The sequence below is a fragment of the Chroicocephalus ridibundus genome, chromosome 1 (genome assembly GCF_963924245.1).
Source record: "Chroicocephalus ridibundus chromosome 1, bChrRid1.1, whole genome shotgun sequence".
Taxonomy (NCBI): domain Eukaryota; kingdom Metazoa; phylum Chordata; class Aves; order Charadriiformes; family Laridae; genus Chroicocephalus; species Chroicocephalus ridibundus.
The window spans coordinates 195,116,316-195,135,645 of NC_086284.1; the positions used below are offsets into that span (position 1 = coordinate 195,116,316).

Genomic DNA, 19,330 nt, shown 5'->3' on the forward strand with positions numbered 1-19,330 from the left:
AACAGTTTAGGAGACATTACATGCACATCAAGCGTTCAGTAGTCACGTCAATATTTGAGGGAACCGAGTGCCCCAGTAAGACATCTGGAAAGCAAAACATGCTGAGCAAAGGAAGCTTTTTCCAAACTGCCACTTGGGAAACTAAAGCTGTAAAAAGGCTCTGCTGCTTCCAGAAGGGGAAAAAAAAAGTCTGATCATGAAAGACACCAGGGAAGATGCAGAGGGTAGGTCAAGGCAGAGACCCTCCCTCAGCTTCTGTCTTACAACTCCCGTTATCCACATAAAGCAACACTAGTACAGCAATTGAAAGCTGTGGTTTACAATGATGTCTTCAGGCAGCTTGAATCCCAGCTGCGTGCTCCTTGGTGAAAATGAAGTTACAACCTTCTTGCATCCTCCCCTCCTCTTCTCACAGCTGCACTTTTTGAGGTAGACAATCTTCCACAATCTTTCTCTTTCCTTCCGTCACTGCTCCGTTCTCAGCAAGTCTGCAAGATGCTGCAAATGTTCCCATCAATTTGTGTAGGAAAACACGCATCCTTGAGCTCTGCCACACACAGGTACTTTCACATGAAGCTACCCGTACAAAATGCCTCCATCTTTGCAACTGACAACTTCCACCCACCACCTGTGGGAGAGACCAGGGAGGGCGGAAAAGTCATCTTTTGGCTTGGTAACTCAAATGAAATGCAGACAAATTATTAGAAAGTCTTGCTGCTGAAGACTAGGCATCAGAAAGTTTACCTCAACAAGGGGATACTGGAAGTAGCTCACTCAAGGCAGAAGAGAAGAGACGCACGACTAGATCTTGTGGCAAATCAACAGACCACGATGATGGACAAGAGCAAGGAGACTCCATTTGTATGGCCACTCTAGGACAAGTTTTATCATAACTGAAGAGGGTCTTATTAAATGTGACACAGCTGTGAGGACATGGGTTAGAGAATAAGAGGAAGAATTCCATCAAAATCACCAGAATCAAATTATTTAAGAAGTTACAAAAACTTACCATTTTATTGCTTTGAAATCCATTGTTTAAAAGGCTTGTGGCAGAGGCAACTTTAAGGGGTTAAAAGAGTCAGAATATATTTACTTAATTTATATTGCTAAAAAAAGAGGCACAAATTTAAAAGATACAAGGGCTAAAAGAGGTTTGCCTTTAGTCTTATTTCCTCTCCATTTAATTTCATAGAGGAAATCTGAACTTTTTAATTTGATGAAAGATGGAATATTAATTGGCATTCAAAACCAAAAGAATGAAGACAAGACATTGTCTTGTAGTAGTCCAGGGAAACTATTAATGCCGAGAAATGTTTTTTTCCCCTCTTAAGCCCTTGCCAAGAAATAACTTCAAAATTATTTTGATATTATTCTGGATAGCAGCATAACCAATGCCGGCATATACACCAATGAAACTGTTTCTGTGAAAACTCCAGGACTTACACAATTAGTTTTCCACAATAGCCTGATGTTATGAAATAGAAGTTATTTTCCAACTGACAGAACCGGAGGGGGGTACTTTGATGAAAAAATAGACATGATTTTGACATGTCCTCCTACACAAGAAAATCTGAAAGATTTAACAAAAGCAGTTTCACTGTATAAGGTGCATTTATTGCTGTTCTACATGAAACTTGAGGGAAAACCACATTATTTAACAAGCTAGTTAAACATACAGAACAACTCAGCATCCAGTCTCACTCTGGCATCACAGGTTATTTATGTGACTTACAAGGTAAAACCCAATATTGCTTGAAATTTTTAGTGCACAGAAATAAATTTGTCTCAGAAGACGTCAACAACAATAGTATTTCGAGTGCCACTGTGTTCGACTCGCGCTGCGGGTTCCTGAAAAATCCTTTGTGGCATTTGTCCCATGGTACTAGCCAGAAGTTTTTGAAGATTATACCAGAACTCATGACATAAAACTCCAAGAGATTACACCCAGTTCTGTGTATTCTGTGAATACTGACACCGTCAGTTATACCATACTAACTTAGTTTCAGCAGAAGTTCAAGCTGGCCCTACTTAAAAGAAACCAAAGTTTCCAAAGAAAGCAGTGTTTTCTCACAACTCTGATACAAGCTAGAGAATAAGGCCACTTCAACTTGGTCCATTTTCTTCCATTAAAAAAAAAAAAAAAAGATGAAGGAAACATTGTCCGTTAAGTTTAAGTATCACACATTGCATAACCCAAGATACAATGCTTTCTCCAACATCTCGCTGCAAGAACAGATCTCCTCAGCTCGCATCAGATGTAAAACAGGTGCTGTACACGATTGTGTGCCCTGAAACAACTCTCACTAGAAGGCAGACTGCTTTCGAACAGGCTCTTTGTGATGGGAAATTTATCCTGACGTTAGAACCAAAAGAGGAAGTTATTCCATAATGCACATCTACTATGTGACTCTCCACTATAGCCAAACAGCCGTAGGTAGAATCGATGCTGAAACAGCAGTACAAAAACGGCAATAAAAACTGACCAAGTTAGCCACAGTACTGCTGCTTAACACCTCTACGTCTCTTCTACAAAGTAAACTTTATTTGAGAGTTAAGTACAAATCCTTCCAAGCTGCTTTTAAATATCACACACACACTAAATATATTTACTTTTATTCTTCCCCCAATAAAAATAATTTCTATTGTGCTTCTCAAGCATATCCTGTTACACTACCATGTATTCTGATTATTCAGTTTTGATGGGGGACTACAAAATAAATTTCAGGAGCACTTGGTATTAGAATAACGAAATAGCTTTAATAAAAAGTGATGCTGCCATTAAAAAGGCAAAAGATAAAAAAAAAAATTAAAGCTCTTTATTAACTTATCACTAAAATCTACAATATTCCACAAAGGTTACATACTCACAGCAACATTACGCTGTTAAGAGGACAGTACAACATTTGTAAGGATCTGTTTATTATCCGCATATGCAATTTATTAGCCATTTGACTTACAAGGTATCATTTACCACAGGCAGACTAAATACTGTGCTTTTAAGAAACCTGCATAGAAATGATTTGATGTTTCTTTTATTTTGGACATATTTACAAAAAGAACTGCTATGTGTGTTAGCAATAAATAATCCCAATATTCAAAATGTCAGTGCTCATGCACACACCGACAAGATGGTTGCATGCTTTAAAAATAGTATTTACAGTACAGTCTCCTTCATAGCCCTCTCCCTAATAATAGCAGAAAGTGCATTTTCTTCCATATTCTTTCACCTTTCCTTTTCGTTTAGTCTTGCTTCTGAGGGATACATCCTTCCATCTCAACAACTTCTGGCCAGCCTTCATACTTGTTTGTGTCCTTGTTGTTCTTTATATGCTACAAATAGAAAACATCGATCTACTATTAACATAAAGTCATTTATCCTTTTGCTCTAATTCACAGCTTTAAAAGACATTTTATTTACTATTTTCGGGCCATGGACAAAGAGAAGACATCACTATTAGCCTCTTGTGCTTTGTATCAAATACAACAATCTCTGAGTATTCACCACTTAATGTAACTTGCTTGGACAAGCGTATGCTAAAAACAGTTAAGTCATACTGGGAAAACGTTTATTATGGATGTTTATTTAAGAAGAGAAAAACATGAGCTACTAGGAAAAAATAAATAAGGATACTAAATTTACAAGGGACTGAAAACCAACAGTCAAGATTTTAAAGAACTTTATTTAATGTTGAATGTTCGCCTTTTTTGAAAATTAGGGGTTTATTTTTCCACCAAGCAACCATCTGCAGTCAGGTAAGACATTACTGCCTCCAAGAGTTTGCCGCTGCTCCTGCACTGGCTCCCACTCCCTGTCAAACCTGGCCATAGAGAACGTGTCTTTCCTTACCCTCCTAGTACAAAGCTACCTTTACCAGTAATTAAAGGCAACAATGACACACATTGAATTCTAACAGCTAAAGTATGGGCACATATTCTGTTTCACAAGTTTTGCTACGGCAGCAATGTTTTTTGACATAAGAGCAAAGTGAACAGCCGGGAACACCAACACCTTAACTACCACTTATCTGTTGGAGGTCTACCGTTGTTACTGCATCTAAAATACAAGCGTTAGTTTTGAATTCTTCAGTATAATTGGATTCATTAATAAGATAAATGATCCAGTTATTGGGATACTAAGATCTACCCCATATAAGACTTTTTTTTCTTATTTGTGAATCACCAAAGAATCTTTTTTGTACATTTAAGAGAGGGAGGCTAGTCAAGGAATAAATTTGAAAATAACACTGCGTGCCACTACTGCAACACACACCCATCTTGAGCAAATGTGTGGTATTTATAATACATGCTACGCCTTTATTAATGCAAGGTGTTCAATTCCAGTAAGTTATAGAACCACAGACCTGTTCAAATGGACTTTTAGTCTTAATTCCTTTTCCACCGCAGAAGACCCAGTTGTCTCTAAAGCCAAGGTTAGTAATAGATGTGCTTCCTAATTCAGCGATCAGTTTCCGTGCTTCCTCATTAAGCCTTGAACAAAACAGAGAAGTTCAGCACGTAAATAAAATATGTGCCCTTAGAGCTTTCACTGTTCAATGGACCATTCAGCTTTAATCTGATTTAAAATAGTTTAACTCAGTCAATATTGGGCAAGATCTATCTTTCCAAATCAGATAAGGCTAGTTCTGAAATCACCTGATCTAATGAGCACTGCTCTTTAGTATTATAATCTTAAGGAATCAGCACACAAACCTATCGGTACACCAACAAAAGCCAAGAACCCTCTCCTCTGAGAATTTATATATACATCAAGCAACTAAAAAAACTTAACCTTTAAAGTAAACATTGTTTGCAGGCTGAAGCCTAGATAAAGTAAAAGGTATTTTAGATTAGAAGAATGACCTAAATACATGAAAGAAGTTCTTGTCTGCTTGGGTCTAATTCAAAATTCAGAATGCTGCCCCACAGCACAGTTCAGTGCCTGTCGGTCTAAGTAGGATAATTTTAGTACGGAAGGGAAAATGATTCTGTAGGATAAGTTATCATTCCAAGACCTCCAAATAACAGCTCTTTATTTCTTCCTTTCAGTTACTATATTTGCCCAATTAATAAATGTCACACACAACTTTTGATTATTACTACTTACTGAGATACAGTTGCATGACTCACTTTAGCTAAAATTAGGAAAATGATTAAGTACTTTGGAGGTTATTTGCACAACCCACACTCCAAGATTCTAGAGCATTAGGGCAGCTTTTATTTTTAAAAAAAACAAAATAAAAATATTCTATCTTTTAGACACGTTGGTTCTTTACAATTTTAACTATTTTCAAGAATTGGCATTTACGATTACCATCAACCACCAGTGGTAAGGTTTTGGCTAATTATGTAATACCACTAATAAGCAGTAATTCCTGGCTGTCAGCATGAATGGGTCAAAAGCACCTTCTTGCTTCGTTGATACTGTATCTACATACAAGCTTTCAAAAACATCAGCTGTGACATGACTATGGAAACAAACTAACTGTACTTATTATCTAAAACATCAAAGAAGAAAGGAAAAAGCAAAAAGAAAAGTAAGAAAACAAGTGAATAGAACCACAGAAGATCCAGCCTTAGCATAAAGAAACATTAAATTTGTTTCTTCTCCTACAAGCAGTGAACATACTGACACTTACCACAAAGGAAAACAAAACAAAACAAAAAACCTCTTATTTTTCACTATGAAGATTAATCCTTTGGACAGGATGACTTAAGTGAGAAGTAGGTTACAATACAAATTTTACAGTATTTTTTAGTATCTATTCAAGGTGACCAAAGTTGGGATGCTTGGAAGATAATGCTTAAAGAGAACTAAATCCTCTTAGGCTATGTCTACTTTAATAATTTAACAGCTTTAGGGTGGAACAGTCCAAATACTGAGGCCAAAAAGTATAAAGCGCACACTAGTAACCTCTCAGACTTCAAAAGGGAGGATACAGGCAAGGCCTGCTCGGAACGGTCTCTGCACCCCTGTAACCACCAAATTCTGTCCTGGAGTAGACCTGAGAAAAGCGCTGGATGGAACAGACCAATTTCCACCAGAGTATGTTCTCACAGTCACGTTCCTATGTCTGGACATATCTGAATTTACTAGCATAAAAAAGAATGAGCTCTCAGCAATAGGAAAACCATCACATCTCTAAGACGACAGGTATTTTTGGCAGCATACATTAAAAAAAAAAACAAACCAACAACAACAAAAAAAAAAAACAAAAAAAGAGGTGGGGAAAAATTCTAGGAGAGAAACCTACAGGGTCTTCAGGAACCTGGGAGGATAAGGTTTAAGAAAAGTACAATACCTGACATGGCTACGAGTAAGCGGTTTGTTGGACTGACCATATGACCTACGTTGTCTTCTCGTTGCATCAACATCCTTTCTCAGAGGAGCAAAAAAACCCAACCATGTGTACTGATATAGCAGTTGCTAATTAGTCAACTATTAATCTCTAGACCTTTCAAATTTTCAAACACTTGTGATATTTCTGCTAAAGGACCTAATTTAATATCTCATTTATTGTTTCTCTGTTGTTGGGATCACAAAAGTATACACCTAACAGTCCTCTATGTAAATACATACATAATCCATTATACCTGGTTACTTTTAATTTGGTCCTTGCTGTCCCCAAAGCACATCAGCGTTATAAAACTAATAAACTGAAAACATAGTTTCAAATCTGTCATCTTGGAAGAACAAAACTTCATCAGAAGTGATTGGGTGATAATGCGTTGGTTTTTTTCTAGTATTTTTTTCAGCATGTAAAGGTTTAAGCAATATTGACTACATAAATCAATGACATACTTGGTTGCACCATCATCATATGTTCCCATTAACACTATCGTTCCATCTTGGATGGACTTCAGAAATTCAATAAACGGTGCCACATCTGAAAAGAGAGAGAACACGCAGCTGTTTAATAACAAGCAACCATTCCATATTTAAACCCCTGCAAAGCCTTTGTGCAAAGATATTCCTTTTAAGAATATTTGTAAACGTACTTATGAATTTATGAACAGATGCGAAGCGGGAGAAAGATAAAATTCATCAGAGAGAACTCTTTGATTTTATAGAAAGAGTTTCATCCATATTGTGTAAAGATATAACCACTAGTGGGAACTACTCGAGAGAACAAGTGTGTTTGATTAACCATACCATTCCCCCCCATCTCAATTATTTGTATTTCTTTAAAGTTGCACTCTCCTCACAATTGCAAAGGCAGAAGTGAAGCACCCCCTTAACTATCACCTTAAACCCCCACAGCAAATACAGCCTGGAGAAAGGCAGTGGGGAAGAAAAGGAAAAAAAAAAAAAAAAACAAAAGGCATTTAAGTTGTTTCTCTCTAACCAGCTAAGGTAACTGCACTTACCTCCTCCCCACATGTCAAAGAATTTAGTGTCTACTGGTTCTCCTGTTTTACCTGGAGAAAGAGAAATATTTAGTGTCAGCAAATATAGCCAAAATTATCTTACAGACAACACTCCTGACTCCCCTTAATGACTGTTTCAGAGAAGTGCTGCAGAAGACACCATATAGGAGTTACCACAGTAATGGATGTATCTTTTATGAAGATTGCTCCTTAAACAGTGTAGTAGTTCGTGAAAAGATGCAGGAAAAGGTAAGAAGAAAAAAAAAAACAGAGAAGACAAACTTTTGATTTTGCTTGAAGTGGATATAAAAAAAACAAGAAGCCCGCAGCCTCCACCAACAATAAAGAGAACTCACTTCATGTATTTGCGCTTTTTTTTTTGAAGTTGTTTTTACAAAAATTGATAGCACAGCGATATGTTGCCTTTTGCCTTTAGTGCCACATGGAAAGTAAGAAAGATTAAAATTATACTGCATGTTTTGCTATAGACTGGAAATTCTTAGTCGATTTAAACATCCAGAACAATTAGAAGAAAGTGGACAATATAGTCATCTCATTAGCTTTTTTCTTCCCCACTATGTTCTCCAAAGGCAGTATTTAATGGAACGCAGAGTTTTCTTTTTAATACAGACATTCATTTAAAGTTTGGAAGACAGGGAGAAAGACCGGCAGCTATATAACACAAAGATAAGTATTTTGAACAGATTGGGACAATTTAGGAGGGCAAAATAGGATTAGGCGAGTATTGTTCAAGTCATGCTTTAGATGACGTAAACCTGAGTACAATCCAAAAATAACATGAATTTATATTACAGCAAAGTGACAAAGTGGTGCCTCAGTGATCCAAGGAATTGCATCCTGTATGTTAAGGACAAGCCTGCCAGCACTGACAGTTCAGTTTTCCAAGGTGATCAAGATGACACAGAGGTAAATTTCTGTGGTTTTAATGAAAGTTAAGAATCCTGAACAAAATCACCTAACACGATGTATTTAGGGACAAGATCTATACATATGGACTAATCATATATATTGATTTCAAGCTAGGAAATAATGAGCCATGTCTTCAGATCTGTAGTAACAGAATTGTTAAATAAGTTACACTGAAAAGAGATCAACAGAAGAATTTAGTCTACAAAGTCCTATTAGTGATGGCAACATACAAAGTCAAAAGAAGTAGCACGCGTCTCGTGTTTTTTTTCATGTTATATGTGCATTAGGAATTTACTTGATGTATCACTGAGATAGTAACGTGGAATGCTGTGGTGACTATTTTTACTACAAATTTTTAGAAACAAAAAAGCACTGAGTTTTTCTACTTTCTAACAAAAAGGTGTAAGTTCCAAGATCTGATGTTGCCTCAGTATAAATATGCTGAAAAATATCCTTTTCTCCCCCTGCTTGCCTTTCACCATCCCTTAGTATTTCACCTTAAATTTTGGAAACAATCTGAAAATGAAGACAATTTGCTCACTTAAAATGCCACTTACCATTGACCAAGGCCACATTTATTCCTCTGCCAACATTATTTTTAACTCCGCTCATTAAACTGAAACAAAGCAAACAATTTTATTTTTAATAGGACAATTTCTTGATGAAAAATATTTCTGATTTTTAAATAGGATCAATCAAATTTTAAGAGATACATAGCTGAAAGACCACATGCTCATAAGTACTTAAATGAAACAAAATCCTCCTGAACTAATCTGTGGGCTCTTATGGTACCACTGAACTAAGAACAATAGATCAAATATCCCCAGTTGTATCCATTTCATTTGATTGCTTAATCGTCTTGGTTTCAGAGTACGTGTGTATTTTTAAGTGTCACAAAAAATAAAGTGCTATTAATGTATTTAAGAAGATTCCTTGCAGTTAAAGAGCCTGAAATAAATAATAACCTGAGGAGCTTAGCACAGTCATGCAACCAACATTTTAAGCTTTTTTTTTTTTTTTAAGTACATGAGGAACAAAAATGTGTTAATGAGTTTAAAAGCTAACTGAACAGAGGCATTTCAAATTAATATTGCAGCATCACACTAAGAAATGACAAAGTCAAAGCAGTTAGTTACTTGTACCTATAACGGGACACCTAAACTCAAGAAAAATAGCTAATACGTTGATGTGACTTTACACAAAAGTTGAATATAATCTTGGAGTACAGTTACACATCCCAAAAAACCTGTCACAATCTATGAAAGCAATTACTTGGCCAAAGTCAGAGTGGCAAAGGAGCTGGGAAGAAGAGACGCCCTGTGAAATGGAAGCCCTTTAGAGCTGTAAAGGAGAGCTAATGGAAATGACAAGACTGTTAGGCAGGATGCTGCGCTGCCTTGGGCCATGGTAGGTGTACCAGGCCAGCGGGAGGAAGCTTCCACACCTCCTCATCCCTTTTCACTGGCACTGGATAAGGATCTCGGTTCTGCCTCCAGGTCTCAAATATCCCAGCATTAACATTTTGAAGCTAGGAATAAAAGTGTTAACGCTTTTTATTATACACAAGGAGAAACAGGAGCACAGGCTGAAACAATTACATAAATTAAGATAACAAAGAAGTCTTCAGCTGAGATTCAAGAAAGCACCTCAGCACAAGCATATAGGTGCACATATCCCACTAATTACAAACACACTCTAACAGATGTTTTACTTCCATCCTGATCAGGATTTCTTTAACCTCTCTAGGTTGCCCTAAGAAGGGGCTGCAGATGTGTAAAATCCTGTTATGTTTGAAACTTTTTTGATGTTTCTTCTGTGATCATATGATTTTTCAGGTCACGTCTAAACATCCATTCTAAGCAACATTTTGGAAGGACCGCATCCTTACACGTACAACTGCAACATCAGCTTTCTCATACTAACTAATTAGTGATAGGCTAGAAAGGAGAAATGGTCTATCACAGAAGTATGACAAAAATCTTCCTCTTTGATGCTATCTTTTACACCCAGGATGAAGACAGAAGGCAAAAATTTAGAGGAATGTCAAATTTAATAGACAACTATCAGGAATAGACTCAATATTAGCTAGTTCAGAGAAGCTGTGAAAGACTATTAGTTAATCGTAACTCTTGGCACAGTGACTTCAGTCTTAAAGACCTAGTAATCAGAGATAAGAGATTCCATATTCTTCTGTTAGTCCTCTAAGTTATAACATCTGCCAAAAATTATGATTAAAACTAAAACTCAATTCAATAACTTCTGAAATAAAAGACTTGACATTTTCTGCTGAAATGCAGAACTCAGTTCTGGTTAGTAGGGAACTCCAGAAGTGTTTTAGCCACTGGAGGATCATTTCTTCCCTGATCACATGATTTCTGTGTCACGTCTGAGCATCCCTTCTGAACAATAAAAACATATGGCAAATGAAGACTGAAAACATAAATGAAAAAAGGTAGTGAAGTTCTGAACACGTTTCTTTGCTCACATAAAATTTAGGGGACATTTAATTTACCAAAAAGAATAAGAACTTCTTTTTAACTACAAAATTCTCTGTAAATAAATACCAGTCAAAATATCCAATACCGAGGTGACTAGACGCTGAAAATCCACATAAATAACAAAAGTTATAATGTATTTCAGGCAACAAAAAAACCCTGCGAATTTGAATACAAGAGCTGCTAAAGGAATGTAGTGCAACATTCTGCTAATAACGTTACAGTGGCACAATCATGCAACTGGCTTCGTAACAGAAGAAGTAGAACTGCAGAAGTTGCTGGTAAAGAAGTATAGCAGTATCACCCCTTCGTCTAAAAAGCCCATGAAGTAGTGCTACAATATTTAATATTTTGATGATGACTACATTTTGTTCCTTTTAATTTGCATTACGTCCTTCCAATATAGGAGAACAAGGGTATAACTGAACTTCTATACAGCAGAATTCCTATTTCACACCAAAATATCTATATAAGGAAAAAGAAAAATTGAGAAACTGAACACATTCTGAATTATATCGGCACCTTTAGCGCCCTCAAACTAAGTGACATACTTACATTTAATACACAGCAAAAATAACCATGCTGTAAATACCACTGACAAATTATGAAAACTTGTCCCCGCTTCCTTGTCTCGGAAGTATGGAGAAGAATACGAAGTAATCAGAAAGAAGCATTTTGCATGAGTGAGTTCACAAAGCATCACTAAAAAAAGAGGTACTGAAAAGGTAATAAGGTCTTTCAGAGCTCTGAGATACTACTTCACACACTGGAGATAGCCTGTGCACCGTCACAAATGCTACAGGCTGCAATGTGACAGTTTCCTCACAGGAGGGCAGTCGTTCATCAGTTTTAGAATCCTTCCAAAAATTTACAACCAACAAGTTCTGTTACGTTTGGAAGACAAATCAAACGTCTTAAGAGATAATTATTCTTCACAGAAAGAGTGGTCAGACCCTGGAATAGGCTGCCCAGGGAGGTGGTGGAGTCCCCATCCCTGGATGTGTTTAAGAGTCGTTTAGATGTGGTGTTAGGGGATATGGTGTAAGAGAGAACTTTGTAGAGAGGAGTTGATGGTTGGACTCGATGATCCCAAGGGTCTTTTCCAACATAAATGATTCTATAATATAAAATTAATCACATTTTCTGGTGGACATTTAAACAGGCATTATAAGTCCTCCTCAGAAGGAATTCAGAAAGACTTTTGCCAAGGGAAATTGGACTCAAGACTCCAATGGCTGTGCACTAAGGTATGCGCTAGTATTAAAAGAATAGAGGGTTTCTTGCCAGCAACTACTGTCTTTTCATCACTTTCTTCAGTGAAATATCCAGTAGAGGATTTATTTTACTTTTTTTTGGACAGGAACAACAATCTCTTCTTAGTTAACGAGTAAGCAAGACATTAAAAAAACCAAACAAACACACACACACTACAATCCTGAAGCTAAAATATTACTTGCCCTCCCACAACTTTTTAATTAGTGAATCACCTTCAGCCTTTGCAGATATTGAGCTTCCTAGCAACCAGAATGAGAAGGTAGTAGGTTTTGTAACACCAATAAAAATACCATGCAGATATTAGACAAGACTGTCCAAGGTCACAAAGCGAATCAACGATATGAATGGAAACCAGAACCCGGCAGCTTTTATTTCATGCGTGCCACCAGCGTGCTCCTGCTTGCTTCGCACTCGCTCCCCGACCATGCCATGATGTGCCGCTGCAAACCCACTCTTGCGCTGCGCAGGCGAGCGAGCTCTGGCCTCGCAGAAGAACGGCTTGAAATATGAATCACAGAATGACTGGGGTTGGAAGGGACCTCTGGAGATCATCTAGTCCAACCCCCCTGCCAGAGCAGGGACACCTAGAGCAGGTTGCACAGGAACGCGTCCAGATGGGTTTTGAATGTCTCCAGAGATGGAGACTCCACCACCTCTCTGGGCAGCCTGTTCCAGTGCTCTGCCACCCTCAAAGTAAAGAAGTTCCTCCTCATGTTTAGGTGGAACTTCCTATGCTCAAGTTTGTGCCTGTTACCTCTTGTCCTGTCACTGGTCACCACTGAAAAGAGCCTGGCCCCATCCTCCTGACACCCACCCTTCAAGTATTGATAAGCGTTGATAAGATCCCCCCTCAGCCGTCTTTTTTCCAGACTAAAAAGACCCAACTCCCTCAGTCTTTCTTCATAAGAAAGTCATAAAGTCTTTCTTCATCTTCATAGCCCTTTGCTTGAACCCTCTCCAGCAGTTCCTTGTCCTTCTTGAACTGGGGAGCCCAGTACTGTACTATTCCATAGTACTCCTGAACGGTGCTCACATTTCCACTAGTAACACAAAGCAAAGAACCTGCACATGTTTTAGTTGTCAAGGAAAAAAAGCTCCCATTTCAACTTCACTACATCTTAATTGCTAGTTAGCGCTAAATATAGTCTTATCTTTTAAGATCATATACGCCTAATCTTACAGGGTTAGTTCAGAGAGTAAAGTGATGGAAAATGTAAATCAATACTTTTTATTCTCTTACAGATTAATGACCCTGTTTCCTATATTACATGGGGTTATGCTGTCCACAGTGAATTTGCCATTTGCTCTAGAATTCATTAGCACTCACTACTGTACGTGCTATCTGAACCATACTAACATAGCTATGTACACAGGCTACGCACTAACACAGCCTGGGCTGAGAAACAGCTAAACTTGGACTAGTTTAAATGCAAACAGAAGGCAGAGGCTTGACAACGTGACTGATATTTAAAAAAAAACTCCTTCCAACAACGCTAACATCATGTCTTTTCTAACGTGTGACATGCAAAACGGAGTGGATAGATTACGTTATATGAAGCTGCACACTGTGGCTAAAAATGAGCAGAACAACCTAAGAGCAAAGAAACAAAGAGTCTAAAAATAAATAATAATGCTCCCATTATGGGGATTACTGAAAGGTATTCATTTAAATACTCTAGGCACAGTATTATTGATAATACTGTGTTAAAAATACAACTATTAGAAATACAGCACTTAAAACCAAACTGTATTTCAAGCAGTTCCTTTCCTCGTTTCACAATTACTTTAACTTTATTAACTTTAGTTACCATCAGCACAATTAAATAACTACAGATCATTACAATACTATTTTTCCCTTTTGAAGTCATACTTTAAAGAAAAGTGGAAAACATGTTCTGACATTAGTACTATGGAAATAGATATTTTAAAAGGTAACTTGCAAAAGACAATTCCACAGCACAGTTTTAGCTGATGACGTGAAATATCAACAATAGTTACTTAAAAATACAATTGTTCATTGAATTACTATTGGAGGCACAAGAACAAGTTACTTGGAGGCAAGTTTGCATCTGACTTGACAAAGTCTAACTAATCCTTAAGTCTGTAAACCTGAAATAAAGTGTAAGCTATCTTGCATGTATTGAAATATCATGTATTTCTGATTTTACTGCGGAGTACCACCTGTGCTTCATCAGAGATTAAGTTACAAGGCAATATAATTTTTTCATGTGTTCAAACCATTGGCAAACAAAGCCTATGAAGAATCATTTAAACTACTGATTTTGTGTGCAAAGTGATCCAGGACAGCATTTGAAAGTGATACTTAGAGACAACAGGTAAAAATACTTACACGTTATCTTCTACACAAATTTTAGGTCCAACTACATTTGCTGCTCCACTTGCCATTTTGAATGCAAAATGCTTTTCGGGACAAGCTTTAGAGATCCCACATTTGTATCTTGGAGGTTTTGTAGCTTTCAAAAAGAAATAAAATAGGATTTTAGAGACAACACCACAGGTAGGTTATCAGAGAAACATCAAACAGAGAAGCATCAGTCAGTTTTCTGAAAGAATTAAAGGGAAAGAGCAAAGACAAACCGTATCTCATCCACAGTTTCACAGCAGCTTAACATATTCTAGGTTCCTGCAGTACCTCATTATTTATTCTACTTCTTGTTCTCACCCTGCTGCTTGCTCTGGCACCATCATCAAAAGCCACAAGACAAAACTACAAGTGAAATGCTGGCAAAAACCAGGCTTAACCAGAAATTTTGGAAAATCAGGAAAAGAGGAAAATTAGTTTCTGATTGCATTTAAAGTGTAATTAAGACTTTCTTAACTCAGAAAATTCAACAGTCTTTCCGTTATTAGCAAAAGCAAGTCACAGCAGTAACACATGCATATGAATACTCACAGTGTGCAGCTGCATCCAGTGCTGATCTAGCTAAAATAAAAAAAAAAAAGTTTTACAAGATGTTACTATAAAGTGTCACCTGCTATAAAATATCCTATAAATTTAAAACCTTTCTGTACCCCTATAAAACCAGGCTGGTTGAAATGAATTATCAAATACATCCAAACATTACGTTCCAATATAAAACATTAACCTTTACACGGTAGAAGAATGAAAGTGATGAGGGACCATATTTAGAAGCACTGCCTTCATTTATGACTCTCTGATTAAACACAAAGATCCATTGAGATACAAAACCACCAGGGATTTCTGGAGGTGTGGACACTGAAGGGAAATGAATTCCCTTCTTACAGCTTCACCAGAATGGGGTTCCTTTCACCTAACACTCCTGCAACTCAGGTGTACTTGAACCCAACCATCCACGACTCCCTTTCTTGGGACAGGGAGAGACACAAGGGACCTCATCATGCGCGTATCTACAACACATCTGCAATGCTTAATGACACCTGTGTCTCTTCAACGATTATTAACGATGCCTCTGGTGACTGGTTCAGATGTTGGCTCACACTGTTGTAATGTGGAGTTAAACAGCATGAACCCTACCCATGTACCTAAAATTAGGGGTTTTTTGTAATGAAAAGCCCCTTTAAAGATAAAGTTGGTTCAAAACAGAGTCTGAACTTTAAGTCACTTCAGCTTTGCAGTGCAAGCAAAAAAGCCCACCGCAAACATAATTTCTTAATTGCTTAAGCAGCAGAAAGGCAGAGTGCAGTTTTCCAGACACATCATTCAAGTCACCTGCTTTACAACTCCAGACTAAGACTGTAAGTACCAGTAAACAGAAAAAGCAGGTGAAATTATGCATACTGGGCAGGCAAACAAATCAAAGTTATTAAGTGAGTAGGTTAAATATTTCATACACAAAATAACTTAATACACACATTATATATTATATATGTATAATATAGTAAAAAAACCCAAGTACACACATTAAAAATAAAAACAGATTTCTTAACTGTAAGAAGTCAAGCTTAAAGGAAAATGAATATGATAGCCTTGATTACGGTTCAAGTTAATATTAACAGATGTCCAGAGAAAACAGTCGTCACTTACCAAATATGTGTCCTAAGTTTGCATCCATTTTTATTTCAAACACTTGAGATATGACATAAAACGTCAATAAAAATATCGCTACGACTACTACCAACTTTGCAGCACCTATTCAGAAGCAGAGAAAAGTTTCAAAAAAAATTATCTGCAAATGATAACATGAAGTTTACCCAAATTACCTACATGAGTAACGCTTATCAGATTATGCTAAGGGGAACTTAGAAACAGGATGATCATTTGTGGACTTGCTAAAACAGAAGTAATGTGCAAGAAATAGACAATATAACGTCGGATACAACTGAGCCAGTCCATCAGGTTACTATACCAATTGCACACACTGCTCTCAGCTTTCTCCAGCTTCATGCTCGTCTGACACCAGAGTACACCAACTCAGCTCAGCAGCCATCACAAACCACAGAATTTTCCATGGAAATCCAGCTTCACAAAATGAACTGAGCTGGTCTAACTGGCTGTTGTCCAAAGGGGAAATTCCCCACTTAACCCCATCCCACTTCCCTGTTCTTAGCCATGTGTATCCATTTTCTCACTGCTCACCAACAATCCTCTTTGTCTCCCCCCCTGTTGAGCTACCTCTATTTTAATATATGGCCAAGACTGAGTGATTAGGGATCTGTTCATATACTGTAGCCTGGCTGCTCTGATCAGTCAGGTCTGAGCATTACATTAAAAAAAAAAAAAAAAAAAAAAAGGAAATTAACAAAACCAAACAAACAAAAACAAAAGCCTCCTTTTCAACAAATTTAAATTATTGACCATTGAAAAGCAAGTCTGAAAACTCAAGAGATACTTTACAAAGTAATAAAAAGCAGTGCCTCTCCCCTCCCCCTTTTAATACTTTGAAGCCTCAGGTAGCTCGAAGTTTTACAAGCTTAACTTTCTCCAGTGCTGAGTGGTCAAACTACCTACTGGGAGAAGAGCTGGAAGCATGCAACCACAGCAATCTATATCTGAAATGGAAACTCGGGTGTACGTGGTACTGTCATGAACCATGCCATTTTTTAGCATAATTTTCATTACATTTTGGCAGAATACTCCACTCTTAGCTCATTGTAAAATATTAACTGAGAGTAGAAGTTAGGTGAGGAGGCATCTGATCAACATCCTGCCTTCCTGTCTCACCCCAGTATGTCAAACTGTTTGGAAGAAGCAACCTTACAGCGTGCTTCTGTTTCTCAGATTGTCAGCCAAATAAATCCTTCAGAAAAAAACCCCAAACTTCTGTACTCCTGCTGATCTCAGACTGCTGCTGTGATGGGCTGTTCAGAAAACCTTAAAATAGACAGATTACTCAGCCTTCAGAGGGATGAGAGATGTTAATCAATCCGTCCAAAAAGGCTAAAAAAAAAGATAAGGGGATAGAAAAAGAAAAGAAGGATGAAGAAAGAGATAACAACTTTTTTGTTTGCTTGTAGTTTGGTTTTCCTCTCCCACTTTCCCTTCTTGTGTATGTGAGCACATGCATACTACATAAGAAAATGCAGATGCAAACTTAATTTAAAAATATTACGCTGGAACTCAGAAGATTACTGCATTCAAAGGGAAGTGAACCACATGTAACCACTAGAGAGAACAGATGATCCAAACATATGTTAAGAAGCAGAGAAAAGGTTTTCAAAGCAAAACTGCTTAGAACTGTAAGATGGTACCAGATTTTGGAATGTGTCACCTAGCAAGTAGCACTTGGAGAGTGTGGTGTTTCAGTAGATAGTAGGTGTGATCAATGAGAACTCAGCCTCAGCAGTAACCATCCACTCCACTCTGTATCCTTTCAACTGAACTGCGAGCACTCCCTCTAAGGGAGAAGAAATCTCCTAGTAAACCCTTTTAGCACTTGAACCAAAACCAGCTTGTTTGCTACATGTTAAACATCCTATAGGAACTGCTGTATCTGCTTTGTCTGTAGGTTTTAGCAAGAAAAGCAGTTAGATGGAAGAAAAAAAGGGGATTGGAAAAGTCATTTCCCAGGCGATTCAGACATCATGTAAAAATTGCAGCACTTTCCAGTTCTTTATCAGATCTACTTTAGCAGGTTGCTCCCAGTTATAGATATTGAGGTTAATAAAACAACTTTAGTAGTGACAAAAATCATGACTAATTTCATGCATTAAGAAGGTTAATGTGCAACTTTCTTGGAAAAAAGGTGTCTTTTTCTCCTAGAAGATCGAACAGTTGCTTCTTCTGCAACATAACTCTACAACTATTGATAAAAGTGCAACGCATCAGAAACTCTAAACTGTTCAATTGCCACACAGGCTACTCTACTGCAAGGAAATGTCTCAAATAATATTTTATTGTAGCATTATATTGGCAAAGATCTTATTTTTACAACCACTACAAACACAGTTGCTCAGACCCTGTACTACAGTAACTTACCTCTATGAAAAGGCTTTTATAGCTTTCAAACTCCCAGTAACCATTCAGGAAGTTTCAGGCACTATATTATAATAGTATATAGCACTTTTGGTTGGGGTGGGATGCAGGGAAGAAATCGCTGAAGACAGCAATTGGCCATTTCCTCATTCCTTCATCATCTTACAGAATTAGCAGCCAAAGTATTATGCCAAGCCATGGCACCTTCAGCAGTCACTGCAGACCAGCTGAAGCATTGTAACCAGCTGCTTGCTCTTAGACCCACCCGAATTCCCAAATGAGTTTCATTAAACGTCAGCTAAATGGAATGGCAATGCCTGTAATACCAGTCAAGTTTATTTCAAAACCTTATTGTCACAACTTGTTAGTGCTGCCTATAGCACTTGTTTGACAATTGACAAAAGTCCCATTTTACTGAGCGGACTTACCTGCTATTCTCATGTTTAGTCTTCAGCCAGCTAATGACACTACTGCATTAAAAAATAGCCACCTAGGGAAAAAGGAAAGTACATCACTGTAGTTACAGCCAAATAAGCACTTTTGTGATGAGTCAACAGTAAACTTCACAGGTTTTCTAGCCAATAACATTAATGATGATTGTCCTGAATACCTAATTCTTAATGCTCACAATAAAGGGAGGACAATTTGAGATGGATTTCTGATGTATTGCTTTCATTTTCATTCAAATGCAAACATTTCATTGTTTCATTGTACATTATCTTTAGAAATTATTTGAAAACCTATTGTTATTAGAAGTCAGAAAAATTGCAAATCATTTGGAGATCACCAAAACCCCCACATAGTTCTCATGGTCTATGCTAGGGAAGAAAAATGGATACACCTTTTTTGC

The 19,330-nt window shown here is 37.4% G+C and overlaps 1 protein-coding gene across 1 annotated transcript in view; it reads right to left on the reverse strand.

Annotated features, from left to right (window-relative positions):
- Positions 1–1,477: 1,477 nt before the first annotated feature.
- The window catches only part of FAM3C (FAM3 metabolism regulating signaling molecule C), a 30,159-nt gene continuing 12,306 nt past the window's right edge, over positions 1,478–19,330 (reverse strand). Inside the window, exons 2-10 of the mRNA XM_063323261.1 lie at positions 18,909–18,970; positions 16,093–16,197; positions 14,980–15,009; positions 14,416–14,539; positions 8,853–8,911; positions 7,366–7,416; positions 6,800–6,884; positions 4,362–4,488; positions 1,478–3,330 (exon numbers count right to left, since the gene is read on the reverse strand). Of these exons, the coding sequence (XP_063179331.1) occupies positions 3,241–3,330; positions 4,362–4,488; positions 6,800–6,884; positions 7,366–7,416; positions 8,853–8,911; positions 14,416–14,539; positions 14,980–15,009; positions 16,093–16,197; positions 18,909–18,921 (684 nt within the window). The 5' untranslated portion in view covers positions 18,922–18,970 and the 3' untranslated portion in view covers positions 1,478–3,240. The remainder of the gene's footprint in view (positions 3,331–4,361; positions 4,489–6,799; positions 6,885–7,365; positions 7,417–8,852; positions 8,912–14,415; positions 14,540–14,979; positions 15,010–16,092; positions 16,198–18,908; positions 18,971–19,330) is intronic.